Consider the following 22,960-nt stretch of genomic DNA (forward strand, 5'->3'; position numbering starts at 1 on the left):
CCCTACCTAACCCTCACCCTAACCCTAACCCTAACCAGTACACCAGTACACCAGTACATTAGTACACCAGTACACCAGTACACCAGTACACCGTCACGCCCCCGTCCTGTTGGAGAGGGTGTCGCTGTGCAAGGAATCAGTGGAGAAAAAAACCCTAACCCTAACCCTAACCCTAACCCTAACCCTAACCCTAACCCTAACCCTAACCCTCACCCTAACCCTAACCCTAACCAGTACACCAGTACACCAGTACACCAGTACACCAGTACACCAGTACACCAGTACACCGTCACGCCCCCGTCCTGTTGGAGAGGGTGTCGCTGTGCAAGGAATCAGTGGAGAAAAAAACCCTAACCCTAACCCTAACCCTAACCCTAACCCTAACCAGTACACCAGTACACCAGTACACCAGTACACCAGTACACCAGTACACCAGTACACCAGTACACCAGTACACCAGTACACCAGTACACCAGTACACCAGTACACCAGTACACCAGTACACCAGTACACCAGTACACCAGTACACCAGTACACCAGTACACCAGTACACCAGTACACCAGTACACCAGTACACCAGTACACCAGTACACCAGTACACCAGTACACCAGTACACCAGTACACCAGTACACCAGTACACCAGTACACCAGTACACCAGTACACCAGTACACCAGTACACCAGTACACCAGTACACCGTCACGCCCCCGTCCTGTTGGAGAGGGTGTCGCTGTGCAAGGAATCAGTGGAGAAAAAAACCCTAACCCTAACCCTAACCCTAACCCTAACCCTAACCCTAACCCTAACCCTAACCCTAACCCTAACCCTAACCCTAACCCTAACCCTAACCCTAACCCTAACCCTAACCCTACCCTAACCCAACCCTAACCCTAACCCTAACCCTAACCCTAACCCTAACCCTAACCCTAACCCTAACCCTAACCATAACCCTAACCCTAATCCTAACCCTAACCAGTACACCAGTACACCAGTACACCAGTACACCAGTACACCAGTACACCAGTACACCAGTACACCAGTACACCAGTACACCAGTACACCAGTACACCAGTACACCAGTACACCAGTACACCAGTACACCAGTACACCAGTACACCAGTACACCGTCACGCCCCCGTCCTGTTGGAGAGGGTGTCGCTGTGCAAGGAATCAGTGGAGAAAAAAACCCTAACCCTAACCCTAACCCTAACCCTAACCCTAACCCTAACCCTAACCCTAACCCTAACCCTAACCCTAACCCTAACCCTAACCCTAACCCTAACCCTAACCCTAACCCTAACCCTAACCCTAACCCTGGGCGTGGAACAGTACACCGCTGTCGGTGCATGTACACGTCTCCTATAACGCGGCAGATCGACGCGCGGAGTGCGCAGCGCTAGAACAGGAGGCTGCTGTTGCCGCTAGCGTTGTCCTCCATTGCGGTGTGCCTGGTTTCGCTTGGACTGCCGTCGTTGCTGTCTTCGCTGTGGACCTCTGTGGTGGCACAAGCGCCTCGTAGCCCCTTTCATGTTCCTCTTGATCTGAGTCATTTCTTGCCCCATGACAACTGTGTCTGCTCCCGCAGAGGGCGGCGAGCCCGCCCCCGTGCATGGGTGGTGTGCCCCTAGTGCGAAAGAGCTGTGATGTTTGACGCGTAAACGTCTCTCCTTGCGGGTCATGGCCGCCGGTCATGTTTGGTGCCGCCGCCTCGTGGTGTTGGGTAGCGCAACTGATCAAGTAGCCCTCTCGGTAAAAGCAGATATTCCCATCGTACGATGCTTGCACGGTACTATGCCGGGCACTCGCCGTACAGGCGTCGCACGAAGGCGGAGTTGTGGCTGACGGGCTGCTCAGCGGCTGGAACACTGCCTGTCACCTGCAGCAAGTTTCATCGCGGACTATTCGGCATCGTCCGTGAAGATGGCGCACGCCGCAGCCAACCTGTCGACTGGGGTGAGCATGTGGAACTTCACCTGAGAAATGAAACCTTTTCGGAGCGGCGCTATCTTTTTTGCTTTTCCTGTTAGCTAAAGAGTGACGCCCTCGACCGTTTCGCCTGTTGTACCATCGCCTTCCAGGGGTGTATGTTGTTGGCTTTCTCTCAGCGTACAAAGTCGCACATTCCCTGATCGCTGTCACTTCTTGTGGTCCTTTTCCATGTTGCCTCGAAGACTGCCTTTTCCGCGCTTGTGGAAACCCGAGTATACCTTCTTGTGGAATGTGTCCTTGCCAATGATGCCCTTCTCTTTGAGTTGCTGCAGGGTATGAATGCACTTGATAACGGGCTCCTCCGGTCCGTGCAGTTGACGGACATGCTTATACGCTGGCATAAAAACTGTTTTCACAAGGAATGATATGCGCTCACCTTTGCAAGCTGCTTCACGTGCAATCATGTTTGGAGGGCGACAGGGCTTCAACACTTCGTAGCACCTTTATTACGTGCAGAAAGGTATAAATATGGGGAGGTTCAAGTGAGAAAGTTCCAGTTCCCTTCGTTTCTACCCATATGGCTGCTTACGGAATCCTAGCTTTTCGGCGGACCGGCATTGAGGTTCTCCTTCCTATGAAGGTGATCACTAGCGTTCCCCTTTCTCTGATCCTCGTTCGGAATCAACTCTCAAGTCTAGCAACACGCCCTAAGCTCGCAGGGTCGTGCTTTCTAACGAGGCAAGAAAATGTAGTGTTCCTGTAGAGTGCGCTCTGGGGTCTTCAGTGCCGAGACGGCTACTGTGAGTCTTATCAACCATGGTGGTTAGGGAGAGCATCGTAATCAGTTGTGAGGGCCTACCAAGTCGGCGCGTGCAAACGAAAGCAGAGTGTATTTATATGAAGTCCAAAAATGCTGGCCAAAGACGGTGAAGGGGCAGAGTTACAAGAAGAAAACGCTTGTCCAAGGGGAGTGTGAGCACGTGCGTGTGAAAAAAAAAGAGTGAGTGAAACATGTAGAGGAAAGAGGAGAGCAAAGCAATCGTGCTGCCCGATACAATCAAGTGCATCAGTGAGATAAGTGGCATGAGGCAGTGTCTGCCATTCTCTTCCGCACAGCTTGCAGCGGGTGGCACCCAGAGGAGAAACGCAAAAGAACGCTGTTTACTCCCCCACCCCTTAAAATGGAGCCATGTGCTCTTTGTGCTCGCTAAGGGGTGGGAGAAGAAGCGTATGAGAACTTCTACCATAGTACATGTGGTGGCCCTCCTAATCACTCAAACAGACATACACACGCACACACACAGAAGGTACCACAGCCGATGCAAGAGGGTATCCTCTTTCCAAAACGTGCCAGCGACCCTCTTGCTTACAAGCAGAGTTACATCATCGTTGCTGTCCCGTGCGTCTACATCAGCACAGAGCGTGAGGGAATACAAGAATGTGGATTTTATAAATGTCGGCCACTGTTAAGAGGGAGCTACAAGAATCAACAGAGCTTCAGGAAAGTTGCGGTTCTTCTCCGTGGAGCCGTTGCACATGATACAAGGTGGTCAGTGTTGTCGAGTACTTTGCGAAGCCAATGCGTCCTCTTCTCCGCACTTAGAGCGGGACGACAGTTGCGTCTTCCCCTTGGTCGCCCGATTGCCGCGGTATTGTTGACATCGATGAAGATGTAGTCATTTTCAGTCGAGGAACACCCTTACAGGACGCATGGTGAGCCAGAAATAGGTTCCGCACGCACACATACAAGCCAAGCATCTCAGCACTCGACGTTCGCACAGTTGCTGAACTGGTAAGCTGCTTCGCACAGATGCCCGCGTGCGCAAGAAGACCCTTTCAGACTGCTGGCGCCTATAAGAGACGTCTCATCCAGAACGCTGCGGAGTGTGTACAAAAGCACTATGTTGCATCCTCTTAAGCTGTGATGGTACAAAAGACGAGCACGACTGGGGATCAGCACACCTTGTGAATATGCATTGCCTTCTTGTAGAGAAGGCTGAAGGGGGCCGGTGGAGAGGAGGGGGGGAGTCTCAAGGCGGCTCCGCAGAGCAGGGTGAACTTGGATAAAGGGAGGAGTAATCAGATAGCCAAAGATGCATGCAAATGAGCTGAGAAGGTGGCAAATGGGACTGACGTTTGATTACGATCGTTTCGGATGTCGTCAGCAGATAAAATGGGAGGTGAGCGCAGGAAGACGCAGTGAAGCAGGCGTGGGGCTACTTGAAAGTGTGTGCGTGTGTGTATAGTGGGAGGGGCTTCGGCAATTCGATGCGGTGACCGCATCGATCAGCAGTAGAGGATGAACGAACACAGCACACAAGAGTTTTGTTGCGAAGAAGAAAAGCACAAAGGAAAAGGGGCAAAAAAAAAAACAAAGAAAACCTCGCGAGGCGCACGGACGACTTGTGTGCCTGATCTCAAGACATGGTTGCCCGCATACAGACACGAGGAGAGGGAAACGGAGAGAGTAGTGTCCTAGTCGGCCAACTCCTCGTCAGAGCTCCAGCCCGTCGCGTCCATCCCCGCCTCCCACTTTGCCTTCAGCGCCTTTACCCCACAGACCTCCTCTATAAACGACGGGCTGTTGACGCACTGCAGGAGAAACTCGCTCCCCCCTTCCCTGTACGCACGCAAAAGCGCGTCGGCGCAAGCAGTGCAGAAAGGGTTCCGCTCACAACACAGGTGGTGCATGGTGTGTGAGAAGACGCTGCCGCGGATCTGCTGCGGGATGACCCCGAGGCGGCACCTCCCCTGATCACTTTCACCAGTGGCTGCCTCACGATAGGCTGGGCACCGAAAGCCACTGGGGTGCTGGTACAACTCGGCCAACAGCTCGACCGCAATTGCCGACGCAATGGACGACACCGCTGGTCGAGTAACCGTACATTGCTCATCCAGCGCACGGAAGCTGAGGCTGTCTGTCGGTGCTATGATGTCGCTGCAAAAGTAGCATCCCAAGGGGGTGTGAAGCGTGTCACGGCAGTCGTCCTCCCCTACAGCGTTGGAGCGGGATGTCTGCGCCGGCACACCGTGACGCATCACCACGTATGTGTCGAAGCCGAGGGCAACGTTGATGACAGGTGTCCCTGTCGCAGCAGCAATGATGGTCGGCACCCAGCGAGCCTCGCGCGAGTCCGTGAGGAGGAACACAACGTCACTTTCGGCGATGAGCTCTTCGAGTCGGCGAATTTCGCCGAGCGCCTTATCCGCATTCGCCTCATCGATGCGATGCCCCGGCATGTGGATAGTCAAAAGCACCGGGCGCACCACCGCAGATGGGATGATGGCGCGAACTGCCTCGGCAGCCGCGTCCACCTTAGTCTTGCCGTCTTTAGCTGCCTCGAAGGTGAACAACGACTGGCGCGCCAAGTTGGAGAAGGAGACACGGCCGCGGTCGACCAAGGTGAGGTTACGGACTCCCCACATCAGCAGATTTCGTGCCACGTTGCAGCCCAGGGTGCCAGTACCAAGAAGAAGCGCTTTGCACCTGGCAATCTGATCTAACGCCAGTGACGGCAACACGCGCCACTTCATCAATTCGAGGTTAAAACGAGAATCGCTGTCAGCCCGCTGGACGGGGTTGACAAAGGCCCCCAGGTCCAGGCTCTCGATCTTCTTCTTGCGCCACCCTGAGGCCTTTAGAGAGGGAAACTCCTCCTTCCACTGTACGCGCGTCAGGTCGGCGAACGACGCGCCCGTCAGCCGCTCTCGGAGAGAAGTTACAAGCGACTCCTCGAGGGCATCGAACGCCAGCTTCACAAATACACTTTTCTCCGTGCCTCCAGACCGCAGCGCGTAGAGACGGAGGGTGTTGAGGGACGGCACTGCAAGTCGCAGGCACGTGATCACGTTCCGCACCGGAAGACTAACGCTCCCCACGGCGTCGGAAAAGTCGAACAAGCAGACGACAACACTGTCGCCTTTCGCTGCAGTGGCAGTGACGAAGGCAGTTGGCGAGAAAGAAATGAACTCTACGCTGTCGTTGGCGCATACAGCCAGAAACGGGTTGCAGGCCCGCTCAGGTTTCTGACGGAGCAGGCTTATCCCGTGGCGATGCATTGCTTGCGCAGCCTCGGCGGAAAACGGAAGCGCAGGCGATGCACCGAGCACTAGCCGGTCAACTAGCACAGCGCTCTCGATCGCAGTGCACGGAAAAGCTTCCCAGTGAAAAAAGCGGTACGCCTTTGCATCAATGTAAGTGAACATGCAAAGAGTGGCAAACGGCATGTTGCCCCACGCATCCGCCTCCTCTTCGGCGCTGGCATACAACGCCACAGCAGGCCCCAGCAGCGTCTTCGCCGCGATGGAAATTAGTGCGTTCCGCAAATTCAGCGCATTGAGCTCCTCCGCAAAGTTGAAGCTCCTCACCGTCCCTTGCACCTGCACGCTCACAACGTCGGCAGCGTTTTCCGCTGCAGCCTGGGCAAGCGTCGATGGATGCAGGCTGCCAGCGCTCAGGTGCACCAGGTTTGCTGGAGACAAAAATACGCGGTCGGAAACGTTGACGCGGATAACGCCGGCGAGGGCGGCATGCGGCTCCTCCAGTCTCCACTCGGTCAGCTTGAGCTGCCGGAGTTGCTCCCAGAACCCAACGTCGATGGACAGCTGGAGGTCCGAGAAGGTGAGATGCGGTTTACCGCTCACGGCGCTCATGACGATGGCGGATCAAGTTCTGCTTTGTGTTTTCTTTCTTCGCAGAGATAGATCGGAAAACGTGTGTGACTGGGCTGCGGCAGAAAGAGGAGACGAAGGGTATAAAGACGAAGTTGAATGGCCTTACAGTGTCGGAAAGTGAGCAGATAGGAAAGGCATTCAAAAAGTGTGTGTCGGCGCGAGAGCGGAGGAATGGTGGTGAGCAGCGCAACGTCGCTTTTTTTTTTGCCGTGGAGCGAAAAGGGAAAGGAAAAATATTTCGCATGCACAAAGTCACCAACGCGCTTGGAAAGGCGCGCGCACGAGAGAAGCGTGCACTTCTTGCTTTGCTCAAGAGCATTATCTAACTAAACCAGAGGCTGACATATACCACGAAGTACGGAGATAGAGGATAGTAAGGATTGCACATGAAGAAAGGTGGGGCACACTTGTCATCGATTGGTAGAGTTCCCACGAAAACTAAAGGCAAAACAGTGGCGAAAGTAAGAAGCAGATGCAATGCAAATAAACTCACAGTACACTATGAAAAGGCGAGCCCGCTGGTGCTACGTCTCGCTTTTAGAATGGAAACAGCTGTACAGGAGGAAGATGGGCAGCGTATCAGGCGGGGAATGTCCTAGCCAGTGAACACGAGAAAGCATCCCGCCTCTACGAATCGGTGCAAAAAAAAAACTAAAAGAGCGGAAAAGCGAAAAGTGGGTAGTTTTTGTTGCTTGTCTGTGTGGGTGGGTGCGCCGCGCGAAAAAAAAACGAGTACACGAGAAGACGGCGCAGGAGACCGCGGCAGAATGGTCAGAGTCGCATTCATGGGGAGTAGTATAGGCGCCTGGAAAACGAGTGTGGAATGGTGCACCCACAGGGAAAGCTACGAGGACGATCGCATCACCGATGTTGCTCAAAACCGGCTTTTGGAGAACGGTGAAGAGTCAATGAAAGGTTGATCTCTACAAATCATCTCCGCCGGCATTCAACCCGAAACCGGGTCGAGGATCAGGCGGTTTGAACAGTGGCCAAAGCACATCGATAGACCCGGATGTCGCGGCAACACATTGATAATGAGCTTCATATCAGCCGTGCGGGGGAGTTAGCCGAGCCAGGGGCTGGAGATCGGGCCCTTCAGTTGGACCGTCTGAGGCGCGCCCTCATCAGCTGCTGGCCGCCGAATGTGATGTGGCGGCGAAGTCAGCGTTCAGCTTAATTCCTTGCCGCATCGGCTCCATGGAGTAGGTGTGCTCTGCAGCCGCGTTGATGTTGGTGCAGTCGAGTACCGTTGCCGGACTAGAAGCGGGTGTGGCAGCCGTAGTGGAGGTTGAGAGGAAAACTGTAGCCGAGCAATTCAAGCTCGTTGTTGAGTCACGGACTGACCGCTACTACCATCAACGGCGCCTCGAAACTGTCGGGGTCTGCTTTCGTATGGCCCACGTTTTCCCCTCCGTGTTGCAGGGCAGAATGCTCTCCGCCTTCAGACACAACACTGCTGCGACGCTTGCAGAAAAAGAGTGATACGTGCACATCTTCATCTGCTCGCCAGGGTCCATGGCCAGCTATGCATCGATGCAGAAGCAGCCGCCGGTTGATATTCAAGTGTTAACGTTGGACTCTGTTCCAGCAAGCTCACGCGGTGTGACGAGCTACACGGCCTAGCGGTCACGCTGACGACTCTTTAGACTCCTGGATGGACTCCAGCGGTTCGGCGCGGCACGTGTCGAAGAAGCCGGCTTGGTGAAAGAGCCCCTCACATCTCGCTGACTTTGGAATGTCTTCGCGCTCCCCGGTGCAGCGCTCCGACAGCGTTACGCACTGGTGCCAAACCTCGGAGAAGACAGGCAGTCGAAAATTCCATCCAGCAGAGAAAAAGATGGTGACGATAGTCTATCACACCCGCTGTACTGTAGGAAACGTCGTTCTCCCAGCTCATCGCAATGTGTGCACTGTTTGCCAGCCCACGCAGGAAGAGAGATTGTGCTAGAGGCTAGATGAGATCCGCATTCCCCCGTAGCGTATCATCACTAGGCATCCGGCGATCCAAAAACGACAACGGCGTGATCCGGCCGCTGAAGGTGTCATGCACAGTACACCCAGACAATCGCCGCGTCGACCGAAAAAAGTCCAGCCAGAGCCCTATGCCGAGTGGTAGCAGCAGTTTCTTGTCATTTGCTTCTTGTGATCGATGCAGGAGAGTTAAAAATGGGGCGTGGTATGGCCTGCAAGAGTAGGCGAGAAACGAAAAAGCAAATGGTAAGTGAAGACTGTTGCTTTGTATTGGGTGGCATCGAAAAGAAGATTTGTAAACAGCTGGAAACATAGATAAAAGTGCAAAGAATAAGAAGCACGTAAAGCAGCTCTGCGAGAAGGCAAGTGACTCTCGCGCACAAGAGATGCTCATGTAGATTACCTTTTTCGGTGCTTCAGTACTGAGCAGCTGCCGGGCCCGGTTCCTGCGGTTTTTATTATGCGAAGCTAAACGTAATCCGTAGCGACAAGAAAGAAGAGGAGGACGAATCGCAATGCTACTTGAAGGGATTCATTTTCTGTGGGTAACCAATTCCTTGGAAAGGAATATAAATCGTTGCGTCTACTTAAAACGAGAAAAACTGTCACGTAGAGTTGCGTATCGCATCCGCCACGATGCACTCACACGCGATATGTAACCCGAGTGAAGATCATTGAAAAGCTTTCTTGGAACACGCGCAACACGGTAATGGTTAAAGCGAATGTGCGGAAAGGTGAACTGCCTAGTTAGAAGAAAATAAGCACAGAGAACAGCATTGCCAGATATTTTCACCTTAAAGAGATTCGTTGTTAGAAAAGGGCGGGGGGTCGACAATGCGCTTCTTTTCATCCATCATCTCGCTCAGCAGACTGCTGGAAACGGGTAGCAAAGTGAAACCTTTGTACCCTGGCTCGATACACATCCAGAGCCCCGGATGTTTCAGCGATTCCCCGATCAACGGCCTTTTGTCTGCAATGAAGGAACGATGGCGGTGCCACATATCACTGATCTTGCTCCTCGAGCGGTAGAAGTATGCGCGCAATGGTCTGTGCCCTCTGTTGTTGAATCTCGTTAGGAGGGGATGGGAGCGACGCAGACATGTCACTCGACTTGAGGTGAAGCCGCGACCTGCATTAGTTCCTCACCAAATCCGTTCTCCAAATCCATAATGGAGCGGCTCAGTGGCGCGCCATCGGCCACGTGAAAGTGTATGCTGTAGCCGAGCAAGGGGATGAGCAGGAGCCTATAGCCGGGTGAAGCAAGAACCTCGCACAACCAACAGTCAGTGGCCACGAAGATGCGGGGAGAAGCTGAGTCGCCCTCGTCCGTCCCAACAACGCAGGCATCCCCTCGGTCATCTGAGCGCGGTGAAATGCTCCTGACGGGAACATGCACGGCAGCGCCAATACTTGACTACAAGCTCTGTGTTGAGGTCTTTAAGAGACCGCCAGAGTCGGTCACAACTCACGCGTGTTTGAAATTGTATCTACATGTAAAGGCATCTGTGCTGAGCCTGGACGTCTTCTTTGACAGATCCGCTGGCGTAGCAAGGCCAATGTGAATGGTCATTGCTCGCTGCTCGTTCACGCACGGCGCCACTTACTGTATGAACTGTGTGCAAGAGAGTTTGACGTGCTCCACCTTTCAGATGAGCGCTTCTAAGTGTGTCATCTAGATCTTTTCGCCCCCTTCGGGCTGCGTACAGCGAGAATGGTATATGCTTTGCACTTCTTGTCGAAAAGTGATTGGGGTGGTTTTGCACCAATAGAGGCAAATCTTGTAGAGATTTAGTGGAATGAGGAAAGGTGGCACCGAACGTCAGCTTTTGTGTTGACGGAAATTTCATTATGGTTCAGGAAGCCTTTTGGTGCTGGGTGGCGGTGCAGACACTCGAGCTGAATGAGACATGAGTTTCCCCACAAGGTACACACGCCGGGCTCCTTGCGATCATTGACAGTCACGTGGCACCACGGTGCTGTAGGTGTCAAGTCGTCGACACCCCTACCATGCGGGCACCAAAGACGATGACGTTCCTCTCTTCCTTGAAACCCGTGGCGTCTTAGACCATTTTGAGATGCGCAGCTTGCAGAGGAAGTCTACTTCGCAGCTAGATGATGCTGAGATGGGAACGTTTGCCGCGCGAAACGACTGCTGTGTGTGATAGTCAACCAAGAAAGCAGCACAAAGCACCAGGAATATGTGGGAGAGAGTAGAATTTGGAGGGAAAGGTGGCGCACCTGCGCTGCGCTATAGCAGTGCGTTGGACGTCGGGGGAAGGGGTGCTGGTATGCTTGCTTGCTCTTGCTTCGTGTACGAAGAGAAAGCACATCAAGATCAGTTTCCTTTGTGTAACTCGGTGAGCCGCTGGCATGTGAATTAGTGGCGCGATTGTGTGAGGCTGGTCGGACACGTTTTCTTGGCGCGCTGCTTCGAAGAACTATCCTTCTCAAGCACAGGGGTTTACAGTCATTTGTTTTGCAGCTGTGCGCAACGGGGGTGAATTGGATGCGCCACGCTGCAGATGGCGCAGAGCGTTTGTCGAATGCATTGCAGAACCTTTGTGCATCACCGGTGTTATACACTCTATTTGCATTTGCAACAGTAGCGTCCTTCAGGGTTTGGTGCAAAACGCATTTGGCGCGGTTTGGATCTCACATGAAAAATCATCTGTTACACCAATGGTGCTGCGTTTTCGTGGTTACGGGGGTGCCCTGAGAATGGCTCGCCTGGCATAGATTTGATATGATTTCGCGGGGCAGGGGACACGTTGTTGTTATTCCGGTGATGCAGGCCTGGTAGAAAGGGTAGTTTTCATCACAAGTGAAGACTGGCTCTGACACACAGGCAGTTTGCGCTTCTGCATGTGCCTCTTATCCCACTTCCCAGAGTGTATCTGTGGTGCCTTGAAAACATCAAGCAAGCGCTCAGGAATGATAATTCGTAAAAGGACCCTCTCTTGCATCAAATGCCCGCAGACTGTTTCACAGCAGCTGTGTGAAATCCCTGTTTTTAAGGAATCACTACGAAGTGCATCAGTGAGGACTCTTGTGCAAACGCGAGTACTGGGTTGTATGCCCTTATCTAGCGTCTCTCTCTCGAAAACTGTGTGCAGAATACCCTCCCTGCCTTTCCTATGTTTCTTTTCATCACTTCACTACCGGGCATCACGCAGAGCATTCTCTTGCCAGCCGCCTTTCGAAGTGCAATGCAGGATAGACTAAGGGAAATCGAGGGCACGCTTGCCCGAACAAAGGAGCGAAAAAATACGATCCTGTACAAGCTATCTAAGCGGCGTCAAGAGGAAGAACGGCTTGCCAGGCTCGGCGTGGAAAGGCTTCCGACGAATCCAAGCGAAGTGAACGATGAAAAGGTCATTAAATATGTCCTCTTCAGGCTGAAGCAGGAGATCGGTGACAAAACGGCACAGCTGCGAGATCAAAAGCTGCTTAGCATTGACAGAGACGGCGAGGCCGTTATTCGAGCAAAAAATGATGAAGTAAATAAACTTCTCTCTCGGAAGTATCAGTGGGAAGGGCGCCTATCCTTTCTTGCAGGTGAAGAGATCGCGCCGCGCTCGCGCAAAAAGATTTTTATTGGATGTGCCAAATATCTCCCTGAAGCGTCAGTGGCGCGAAAGCGGCAGCGTGGAGAGAGCATGCAGGAGGTGGAAGAAGATGAGGTAGCTGATAGCTCCGAGGAAGATGAGCTAGTGCCCGATCAACCGGAAACTGAGCAGCCTGCAATGCGAGATCACGACTACCTTGAAAGAGTAAAGTGGTTGGGATCCAGTGCTGCTGACATGGACTTGGTTCGGTTTGAGCGTGAGGCGGAGGCGAAAATGCGTGCAAAAGGAGATAACATTGTCTCTCGAACTGGCTCAAGCGCCCTTATTCTCTCTTACTGCAAAGAGGGAAAAGTTATGATTCCGGACGAGGACCATTTTAAGCAGCAGCTCGTAAACGATCGCAAAAAAGTGCTGCAGGAGCGTTTGAACGCGCTTCGTGGGAAAAGTTGAATGCTTTCTCAGTATGTCTCGATTGGGCTCGCGGAGCCCCTGCTTCCACCTTTTCTGCCGCAAGATATAAACGAAAAAAGTAAACGTGAAGCTCCCGTTGGACACTCTCCTTGGTTTCATATCGAACTAGAGCAACTCCCCGGGGGTGCGAAGTGAGTTTGTTCGTTTCTCTCGACGCACTGCAGTGGGAATGATGTTTTAGCAGGTGGCTTATTGCGGAAAATGTAACGCAGCAGCTGTAGCGAGTCGTGATGCCCGACTTCTTAGCGTTACAGTCTCATAAGGAGACGCCGATAGCACGATGAGCAAGCTCTTTCGCACCACCTCTATGCATTTTTGCTTCACTCTCTTTCGTCTTTTGCACCTTGGCTCGATTATTCTGATGAAAGAATGGGATTGCTTTTTTCGTTTCTGATTTCAGTCTAGGCTTTTCAGCCTTTTTTTTTTCGTTTCATAAACTTCTATCGCACAGTAGTGCAGCTCGGAGTAGTTTCCACCCTCTTTCCACGCCCCTCGCGGAGTCTCGCATTGGCTTTCGCGCAACAAGTGTTTTACAGTACCCTCTGAAGCCGTTGTTTCATAGAATGCCTGTTGTTCGAGCAAGGAAAGCACGCCTTGACCATGGCTCAAAGCGATCTATTTCTCGCTTTCTCGTCTCCGAAGCGGCTATCGGGAAACTGGTGAAGGACGTCTCAGCGGGCACCGATGCTGCTCATCCAGTGACGCCAAGGGAACTGGGGAGCGGGTTGCCGCATGACCCCATTCGCCTTCCACTTCGAAGGACTCCAAATGGCAGCGGCTGCTATCACTGCACCACGGAGGAGTGTTGCTGTGTAGAGTTCGAAAAGATCTTATCGAACGCCTACGCTAAAGTGTCAAAGAAACGTGTGGTGGAGGTGTCCGGTTCGCGACAGCTTTGCGCAAAGTCGCTTCTGACGCCTTTTGTAACAAGGCTGGTGCGTCTGATGAATATAACGGAGAAAGACACCTTCTACGATTTCGGATGCGGAAATGGCTCAGTCTTATTTCAAGTCGCCTTTATGACCGGCGCGAAGTGTGTTGGTGTGGAAATCAGCGAGCACAACGCAGATGTTGCACGAGAGGCCTGGCAGCTCCTGCGGCAGGTGCTGGAGAAAAAGTACGATCGGCCGATGCCGAGGGTGGAAATTATCACGGCGGATTTGGCTGAACTCCTCTCTACGCCTACGTACTTCGACGAGGAAGAAGGGCAAACGGCTATCCTGATATCGAACCTTCTCTTCCCGAAGCCCCTGACGCACTTTTTGTCAGAGCGTCTCCGATCGGCCCCTGTAGGAACCCGTATCCTATGTTTTGACGATTTGTACCCACACGCTCGCTCCGTGGCTCCGTACAGAGACCCTGGTGCTTTCGAGCTGTTCGAAATGAGAGATTACTTGTGGCAAGAGATGAGTGTGGAGTGGTGCTCGATGGAAGGCAGGTTCTTCATTCACACGCGGAAGTAGCGCTCTTGTTGTGCCAACTGTTAACGTACTGCAAGTCATGTCTCTCGCCTGCTCGTGAAAATCTTTTGCTTGCCGTTTGTTTGTCTGTATCCGTTTATTTTTCTTTTTTTTGTGTGTATGTATGCTTGCTCTTCACCTGGTGCTGTTGTTCTGCCCACCTTTCCTTGTACCATGATCCTTCACGTTTTCGCATCGGAGGCAGAAAATGCCCATGCGGTATTCCTGAATGCTAAGAATGACCGATTCTCTTGTGCTCAACCAGAGATTTCCCGCTGTGCTGCTGCGCAAGCTGCATTTCAATGATGACTAGAGCTGTCGACGGTGCAGCCAGTGTTAATCGCCGTCTTACCTCTACTTACTCTGGATGTATTCACTTGTCGTGTAGGGCCCTTTAAATAGCTGGGTCAAGACCTCACGACATTCTTCTTGATCTCTCTCGAATCGTTACTGGCCTCTTTCGAGCACAAAGTTTTCGTTCGAAAAAGAATCATATCAGAGCCCGTTAAGAGACAAAAGCCATCTTGCTCTGTTGTGCCTTTCCCCCGCCCCCATCCCGGCCGAATGCCGAGCCACTTCTGGCGGTGCGCGTGCCAAGCGCCTACGACGTGGGCGAGTGAGAGCGAGTCGTCGCTGCGGATGTCGGCGGGCGGGTCCTGGACGGCGTGGCGCCGGGGCGAGCGGCGGCAGTGAACGCGTTTGTGGTTCTCATCGGATAGGCAAAAAGTGTCCGGGCGACTCGAGCGTATGCCACACCCGGCCCTCGCACCGCCTGCTGGTGTGGGGCGCCTGAGAGCCACCCTACGGTGCGCGGGGTGGGTGGGCGGCGCTTGAGGGCACGGGCCCTCCTCGGGCGACCGGGTCGGCGCACTGCTGCAACGCGTGTCTACCGGTGCTTCGCACCACACGGATGCGGCCTGCGACAGGGTCGGGGGTGGAGCGGCGCTGGACCTCACGTTGTGCGGCAGAGAAATAGGCATGTCGAAAAGAGGAAAAAAAACTTCTACTTCTGTTGGGGTTAGAGAAGCTGATTTCGGGTAACTTTACGTGGCGCAACTCGAAGGTCTTTGGCGTGAGTTACATCAGAGATTGCTTGGAGAGTGTCGGCGTCCAGTCCAGCGGGTCCATCGATGAGATGAAGCCCGAGACGAGTGTATTCGCGACGATTCCGTCACAGAAGGGCATGACGAAGTGCGGCATTGTGCTGAGCGGTTACTTAAACACAGTCCCAGCTGACAGGCAAAGGTAACACTCTGATTCGTTCAAGGTTGTAGCGGAGAAACGGTAGCTGCTATGGCAGCGGTACGCTTGATATGAAGGGCTTTAGTGTCGTTTAGATGGCACTCGTTCCCCAGGTCAAGGCCCAGCTCGATCGGCCAGTTTACTTTGCCTGAGCGTACGGCAAGGAAGTCGGCTGCCTGAAAGATTGTTTTCTCCCGCAGTCTGTGAAGAGCAAAGGTGCCAAGAATGATGACTGGCTTGTTGGCGAGCTCACCTCCAACGAGATGATCGTGGCGCACAAGCTTATCTGCACGTGCAAGCTACACGTGAAGAGGACGGCCGCCCACTGGTCAGGCGCGGTGACGAAGAACAGCTGCAACGCGATTGACTACGGTGCCAGGCTTGTCTTCAAGATCTGCAAGATTGCAGAGGGCATCGTGCGAAATGGAGAGAGCAACCACGTCTTCAGTGCGTCGAGCACTATCATGTCCATGAGTGTGATTCACGGCGGTATCGCTATTAAAACGATTCCCGTCCATTGCATTTTCAACTATGAGTTCTGCAACCTACCTCGAATGGCGCATGTAGATAGCCAACAATGCGCTCCTGGCTACGTTGCCAGCGATCCGCTTCCGGAGACAAAGGAGTGCAGTGGTGCTGGCATAGTCATCGAAAACCTTCTCTCCGTCCCCTCGCTCCACGACGCTCACGAAAAAAAAATGCCTTCTGCGCTGGTTCGCGCTATGACTGGTGGCCGGGATATGCGAAAACTTGGTGGCAGCACGGAGGCTGACCAGTACACTCTTATCGGTGTTCCTCTGATCGTCTACGGCCCTGGCAGTATCAAAGTTGCGAACCAGGAGAATGAGCTTGTCCCGAAGAAGCATTTGAATGGCTGTGGGAAGAAACGGATCATGAACATTACGCGCAAGAATCACGATATGCAGTCCCACATGTGTGCGGCCCGATAACCCCTTTGATACGCTTTTTTTTTGTCAGCTCCTATCGAAGAGAAAGAAAACGTGGCGACGCTGTCGATAGCAGCACTGTAAATAGTGCCGCGATCGCGGTGCATCGTCACTTTCCTCAGCGCTCTCTTTCTACTCCTTTGCTCAACTGTACTAATCATCTCGGACGTCGGTAGTCGATGTTCGGCGTTCTATCGGCTTTGGAAAAAGAAGAAGACTATCTCTCTGGAGCTCCGCGAATATTGCTCCACTCGGCAGCCTGCACACTGCGGGGTCGGCTGCGTGAGGCGATGTTGCCAGCACAGAGTAGCAAAGGTCCAGCATACAGGCGCCTGGAAGGCAAGCGGTCAAGTTGAGTTCCCGACTGTTTTCCTCTTCGGGAAAGATGATTATCGCTGTCCGTACTGTCTCTGACCACTTTCTTTTATTTGTGTAATGGGGACATCTGCTGCGCTTCTTCATCCTCCTTTCCTCTGCATTGCTGTGGTGGCGCCTCTTTCTTTTTTTTCTGTAGAGACCAGCCGTGCCATATGGCAGTGTTTTTGCATAGAGGCAGACTTGGAATCGCCGCGTTTCGCTTTGCAAGCACTGAGGTCTGACGTCAATCATGAGCATAGATGCACTTTCCCCGTTGGTAGCCTGTGCAGCACGGGCTGTCGTGAAGAACGATGAAACAAGAACGATAGAGAGCGCCCTCGATGACCTGCAGCAGCAAATGTTTGGTGTTGAGAAATCGCACGAGATGGCCACTGAGATGATGTTGAAGCGCATACGTGAAACTCAGGTACTCTTGACCCAAGACTCAGCATCTGGCAAGAGCAGCCTGACCACTGAGCGGCTACTGTTAGAGGCGGTGTCGACGCTTGGTGAGCTGCTGCTCAGCGCCGCTGCCGGGCAAAGGTTGCGCACCAAGACAGTGAAGCAGATGGAGGACATTATTCTTCCCATCCTTTTTCTTCGTACGAGCGTGACGCCGTCGCTGCTGAAGGCGCACGCACTGAAGGTAGCGTGGTCAAGGTTCGAATGCAGCGGGAAGACTAACAATGAGGCGAGGGATAAATTGCGGCACATTTTCGTGTTGTGGTACCGCAACCACGGTTGGGACTTTGCACGGAGCAGCAGCGACGGGGTCGACGTATGCACGCCCACACCCAATCCTCGCGAAGGAGCCGAAAACGCAAAATCTAACCTTGAAAAAAAAACTACCTGCTGCTCACCGCCGGTGCATCCGAAGCAGCAGCGTGTGGTGCTGCGCGAGATGTCGTGGAATGCGGCAGCGCGGAAAGTCGCAACAAGCGGCATTCCGTCCTATCTGCTCACCAAACGGAGGCGGTGCGACTCCACTTATCAGCGCGACAGCCTCCCCTCCACGTGCGCTGAAGGGGGAGCTCGAAACTGCTTGCCGGCCGCAGCACAGCCGCCATCACCTACAGCCACAGATAAAATCACATGCCAGATCAATCCGAGGATTCTCGCGTTGGACTCCCCGGTGAAGCGACGCAGACGGAATTTGACTGTTGATGTGCCGCCCTCACCCGACCGCCCAGAATGAGTACAAAATGAGCTCGTTCATTTGGATAGTTCGCTGGTGTATGCTCTGTGTGAGCGCACACGAGCACTTTTTGCGCATCGCGCTCACAGGATTCATAGAAGTTACTAGAGGGAAACGAAAAAAAAAAAACAGAACGGCAACGAAAATACCTTAGCAAGTGGCTCAGCAGCACAAGTGGTGGGAAGGACGTATTCTTCTCATGTACTCACCTTGCTTTTCACCACCGCTGACTCTCTGGCGCGTAGAGCGCAAAATTCGGAGAGCAAAAAGAGCATCACGGAACAACATAGAGGCAGAAGCCTCTTGATACCCAAATGCGGTGCGTCTCTGCTGCCTCCTACTGCAATCTCCTCCCCTGTTGGCCTCTGCGCATTCCTGTCTGTTCTTCCTCTGTACTCTGACCTTCTCTCTCTTTCCTTGTCACACCCTCCCGTCCGCTGCTGCTCGCCTTCCAACACATCGTCACAATACTCATATCCGATTTGGCGCCACCTCGCTCAGAGCGTAGGCTAAATCGCCGTATCGCTTCAGTCGAGTACCTCTTCCCTTTCTCTTTCTGTATTTTCTCTCACCCGCCGACGTCAACCTCCTGCTGCGAAAATGGACATGCGAGGTCTCGCCCACTTCATTCGGGACATCCGTCGTGCAACTGGAAACAAGAAGGAGGAAGAGAGTCGCGTGGATGAGGAACTGGCCAAGATACGCGCCAAGTTCATTGAAACTAGTACGATGACGACGTACGATCGAAAGAAGTACGTGTGCAAGTTGATGTTCATCTCGATGCTCGGTTACCCCATTACCTTTGGCCATATCGAAGGCCTGAAACTCATGTCACAGGAGAGCCCGTCCGCCAAGCTCATCGGGTACCTCTCCACTTCCGTGTTGCTGAACGAAAACAGTGATCTTCTGACGCTCACCACGCACACTGTATATCGAGACCTTCTCTCGGCATCTGACTTGAGTCGCAGTCTCGCCCTCACAGCCGTCGCGAACACGGGAAGCCGCGATTTTGTAGAGGTGATGCACGAAGGCGTCTTTTCCATCATCATGGATGACAGCGTCAATCAGCACGTCCACAAGAAGGCGCTTCTGACGCTGCTGCACATTTATCGCAAGTACCCCGAGATTGTCGATCTGAATACCGTGATTCCTAAGGCGGCAGAGCTGCTTCTATCGAAACAGGACGGTGTCAGCATGTGCGCCGTGACATTTCTTAACGGCTGCATCAGCAAGGAATCGAGGCATCTTTACAGAGGCATCCCCGACAAGCTGATCCAGGTTCTGGCACGCATCATTCTGGAAAAGCAGACGGAGCCAGGCTACGTGTACTACGGTGTCCCAGCGCCATGGCTTCAGGCGAAGCTCCTGCGGCTGCTGCAGTATTTCCCGCTTCCGTCAGAGGCTGACCAGCGCCATCGCATCATCCTCGTTCTCCGCAAGGTTGTCAAGGCGACGGAAAAGGTGCTGAAGGATGCGCAGGCGCAGCAGAAGCAGCGTGGCACGCAGAGCCGCGTCAGCGCAATGAACGCGGTGCTGTTCGAGGTGGTGTCACTGTGTATCCAGTGGGATGTCGGCTCCAAGCTGATTTTGGAGTGCGTGGCCCTCATCAGCTCCTTTCTTTCCGACAAGCGGGAGTCAAATCTGCGCTACATCGGCCTTAGCTTGCTGGCCCGGCTCAGCTTTGTGGACGTCCCCGGCTTCGACTTTCATATGCACTGCCGTCAGCACCAGCAGCAGATCATTGTTGGGCTGCACGACTCAGACGCCTCGATTCGGAAAAAAGCGCTCGATGTTCTCGTGGCTATGTGCAACCGGAGCACCGCTGACGACATCATCAAGGAGCTCATCTCGTACCTCCCCATTGCCGCGGACCCCAACTTCAAGACGAGCCTCGTTCTCTCGATCGCGCTTCTGTCAGAGAAGTACTGCAAGGACTACAACGTGTATGTGGATATCATGCTCACAGTTGTGTCGGAGGCGGGTGACCTGTGCCCGCCAGATATCGTGCACCGCGTCGTTCAGGTTGTCGTCAACGATCCGTCCGTGCAGAAGCGTGCGGCGAACATCGTCTTCCAGGAGCTTCGGAAAAAGACAAATGTGCCAGAGGTGATGCTTCGTGTTGCTGCGTTCGTGCTCGGCGAGTTCGGCTACCAGATCGCGCTGAATGCCGAGAGCACGCCGATGGTGCAGCTCAACCTGCTGACACAGAAGCTGAGCTTCACCTCGGTGGTGACGCAGAGCATCATCATTAGCACATTTTTCAAGTTCTACACGCTCTACGACGATGTTGCGGTGCGCGAACGCATTGTGAAGACGCTGCAGGCGTACACCAACAGCCCGCACCCGGAGTTGCAGCAGCGTGCAACGGAATTCATTGCACTGGTGGAGTTTGCGCGGAGTGAGCTGCTAGAAAAGGTCTTCGAGCCCATGCCACCTTTCCGAGACGATGTGAACACTGTCATGGATCAGGTGAAGAGGCTGCAAAGCAGTGTGCAGGACATTTGGGCCCTGAAGATTCTTGAACGCGGCGTGGAGGATGTGAACCACACCGGCAAGCGCAAGTCGAAGTCGGAGTCCGCCGAGAAACAGAAGGTGCAGGCAAAGCAAGGAATAACACTGCACGATCTCTCGACTGTGTCGACAGCAGCCCCTGTGCAAGGTGACAGCACCGACCAGGCCTACGCAGAGCTTGACGCCTTGCTCGACGTGTCCCTCTCTTCCCAGGATGTGGATCGTGTTCGCAGCGTCTACGAAGAGCACCGCCGCCGCCTCTTCGAGCTTTCGCGCGCTGAAAAAGGCGTGCTCTTCTCGAACGAGTCGATCGAGCTCCAGTGTACCAAGTCAACGTACGGGGCGGACACTCGCATGACGGTGGTGGTGCGTGACAAGACAGGCAAGGGTCTCGTTCAGGTGGCAGTGGAGGTCATCCGTGCCGAGGCGGGGCTCATACTGCAGTCGCGCACAAAAGACGGAACCACTGTGGCGGCTTGGGGCACAATCGCAATCGAGTTTGCCGCCCGCTCATGCTTTGCTTTTAGAAGCCCGCCGAGTGTGCGAGTGCAGTACGCGCCGGCGTCCGGCAGCGCGCGCGTGTGCACCGACGTTCTGTCACTGCCGATCCTTCCCATGACTTTCTTCACCCCATACCAGGTAGACTCGGACGCCAACTTTAGTCGGCTGTATGAGACAACGAGGCGGGCATCGACCTTCGCCGGCTGGCGCAAGGAGGCGTCGCCGTCGGCGAGGGTAGATGCCAACGCTCTGATGCAGTTGCTCGAGCTACAAGGGTACCGGACGAAAGTGACTGGATTGGGAGCAATCGTTGGCGCCGCCGCGTTCGCGGTGCAGCCGAAGGAGCGCGTTGAGTACGTACCTGTGGTGTGCGAGATACAGACATCCGCAAGTGAAATGCAGGTGTTCGTGTACACCGAGTCCTCGGTGCTTCAGCATGGTGCCCTCGACACAATCAAGTTCGCCCTACAATAGACATCGCCCGATCCCCTCCGCTACGCAGAGAGACAAGCATGCCGAGTGCTGGCAGAAAGCTTTATAAAACGAAAGGCTTCGCTGTCGCTCTTTCTCGGTCGTCTCTCCCAGTGGGTGTTTATCTCCTCTTTACAGCTCTTTTTATCGAGTGTCGTCTGGGATGGTCAGCGCTTTTCGTTGCTGTGCTGCCGGATGAGGCGAGCACCGCACTGTTGCTGCGCGTTGTCACTCATCATGATCGCTTTGTTGAGTTGTCTTTGTGCTTCTTTTTTTTTCACATGCCCTCCAGCCTGTTTTCTCTCCTGGAAGGGGAGCACGGCAGCGACGGCTGCGATCTTGGAGCAACGCGCCTGACGCGGGCGTGCAAGGGCACACGCACTCTGCCCGAGCCAATTTTTTTGGCCGTCGTTTCGACACTTAAACAGAGAAGCCCTAGGGTGTGGTTTAATTGCTTCGTGCGAGTCCAACCGTTGCACGTTGTCGTGCATTGACCTGCCGCGTGGCGCGTAAAGGAACCCGTTGCCGCGCCATGTATGTGCGTCCGGTCTGTGCTCCTGCGAGCGTTTGTCGGCTGATATCCTACCTTTTACTGCTGTCTCTAGTTCACGCCGCCCTCATGACGTGGGCACAAACACCTCCGCGCGTGGCATCTCCGGGTCCGGTGTGTCCAGCTCGGTCTGGGTGGACGCCGAGCAGCCCCCTCTCCCCGCCCCCATCCCGGCCGAATGCCGAGCCACTTCTGGCGGTGCGCGTGCCAAGCGCCTACGACGTGGGCGAGTGAGAGCGAGTCGTCGCTGCGGATGTCGGCGGGCGGGTCCCGGACGGCGTGGCGCCGGGGCGAGCGGCGGCAGTGAACGCGTTTGTGGTTCTCATCGGATAGGCAAAAAGTGTCCGCGCGACTCGAGCGTATGCCACACCCGGCCCTCGCACCGCCTGCTGGTGTGGGGCGCCTGAGAGCCACCCCCCGGAGAGAGGGAGGGGATGCACCAGCGATGACGACGTGCCTGATGGGGGAGCGGCTGTGAGGCGCCGTACGAGGTGCGGGGTGGGTAGAGCGGTGTTGGCCCTGACGCTGTATGACCGAGAAATGGGGGCGCGCGGACACGAAGCGAACCCGAAGAAAAGGAGAAGCCCCCTGCCTTTCTGCGTGTGTGTGTCTGTGAGGCATCTCTCTATCCCCCCTCTCGTGTGTGTGTGTGTGCTTATGGCGTTTTCGGCCTTCTGTGTTTCTTTGGTTGTTGTGTGGATGTATGCCACGTCACTGCTCTCTCTGTGCTACCGCATCTTTTCGGTTTCTCTTTGTCTGCTGTCTCCTCCTCTTCCTCCCCGTGTGGGTGCCTTGTGTCGCCATATGGAGGAGCGACACGCACGCGCGCGCACACACACACACACGCACGATCCTACGAAGGCGTTGTGTGGAGGGGCCTAGGGATGACCCTCGCATGTTTTTTTTTCTTTGCGTGCGTCTTTGTGCTATTCTTCATGTCGAGCTTGCGCTGCACTGCACATGCATATTCATGTAAGAGCGCATGTACCCCCACAGGCCCAACTTCCACCCTCAGCCCGTAGCCTCCTCCATCCTTCACATCACTCTCACACTCTTCTCTTTGTACAGTTTCACCTTTCCCCTTTTTTCGTCTGGCAGGTGTTCCTCTTCGAGTT

At 54.1% G+C, this 22,960-nt stretch overlaps 6 protein-coding genes across 6 annotated transcripts; 5 read left to right on the plus strand and 1 right to left on the minus strand.

Annotated features, from left to right (window-relative positions):
- Positions 1–4,404: 4,404 nt before the first annotated feature.
- On the minus strand, positions 4,405–6,582 carry LINJ_07_0010 (putative ubiquitin activating E1 enzyme; the record flags this gene model as incomplete). Its single annotated transcript, XM_001463176.1, has 1 exon — positions 4,405–6,582. One exon carries the CDS (start codon positions 6,580–6,582, stop codon positions 4,405–4,407), a length of 2,178 nt encoding a protein of 725 aa, XP_001463213.1.
- A 5,126-nt stretch (positions 6,583–11,708) lies between these two features.
- On the plus strand, positions 11,709–12,590 carry LINJ_07_0020 (conserved hypothetical protein; the record flags this gene model as incomplete). Its single annotated transcript, XM_001463177.1, has 1 exon — positions 11,709–12,590. The coding sequence occupies one exon, from the start codon at positions 11,709–11,711 to the stop codon at positions 12,588–12,590; it is 882 nt and encodes a 293-aa protein (XP_001463214.1).
- Positions 12,591–13,174: 584 nt separating this feature from the next.
- On the plus strand, positions 13,175–14,074 carry LINJ_07_0030 (conserved hypothetical protein; the record flags this gene model as incomplete). Its single annotated transcript, XM_001463178.1, has 1 exon — positions 13,175–14,074. One exon carries the CDS (start codon positions 13,175–13,177, stop codon positions 14,072–14,074), a length of 900 nt encoding a protein of 299 aa, XP_001463215.1.
- Positions 14,075–15,576: 1,502 nt separating this feature from the next.
- Positions 15,577–16,263, plus strand: LINJ_07_0040 (conserved hypothetical protein; the record flags this gene model as incomplete). Its single annotated transcript, XM_001463179.1, has 1 exon — positions 15,577–16,263. One exon carries the CDS (start codon positions 15,577–15,579, stop codon positions 16,261–16,263), a length of 687 nt encoding a protein of 228 aa, XP_001463216.1.
- Positions 16,264–16,867: 604 nt separating this feature from the next.
- Positions 16,868–17,812, plus strand: LINJ_07_0050 (conserved hypothetical protein; the record flags this gene model as incomplete). The annotated part of the gene is made up of 1 exon (XM_001463180.1): positions 16,868–17,812. One exon carries the CDS (start codon positions 16,868–16,870, stop codon positions 17,810–17,812), a length of 945 nt encoding a protein of 314 aa, XP_001463217.1.
- A 600-nt stretch (positions 17,813–18,412) lies between these two features.
- Positions 18,413–21,298, plus strand: LINJ_07_0060 (alpha-adaptin-like protein; the record flags this gene model as incomplete). Its single annotated transcript, XM_001463181.1, has 1 exon — positions 18,413–21,298. The coding sequence occupies one exon, from the start codon at positions 18,413–18,415 to the stop codon at positions 21,296–21,298; it is 2,886 nt and encodes a 961-aa protein (XP_001463218.1).
- Between the last annotated feature and the right edge of the window lie 1,662 nt (positions 21,299–22,960).

Source organism: Leishmania infantum, chromosome 7 (genome assembly GCF_000002875.2).
Source record: "Leishmania infantum JPCM5 genome chromosome 7".
Taxonomy (NCBI): domain Eukaryota; phylum Euglenozoa; class Kinetoplastea; order Trypanosomatida; family Trypanosomatidae; genus Leishmania; species Leishmania infantum.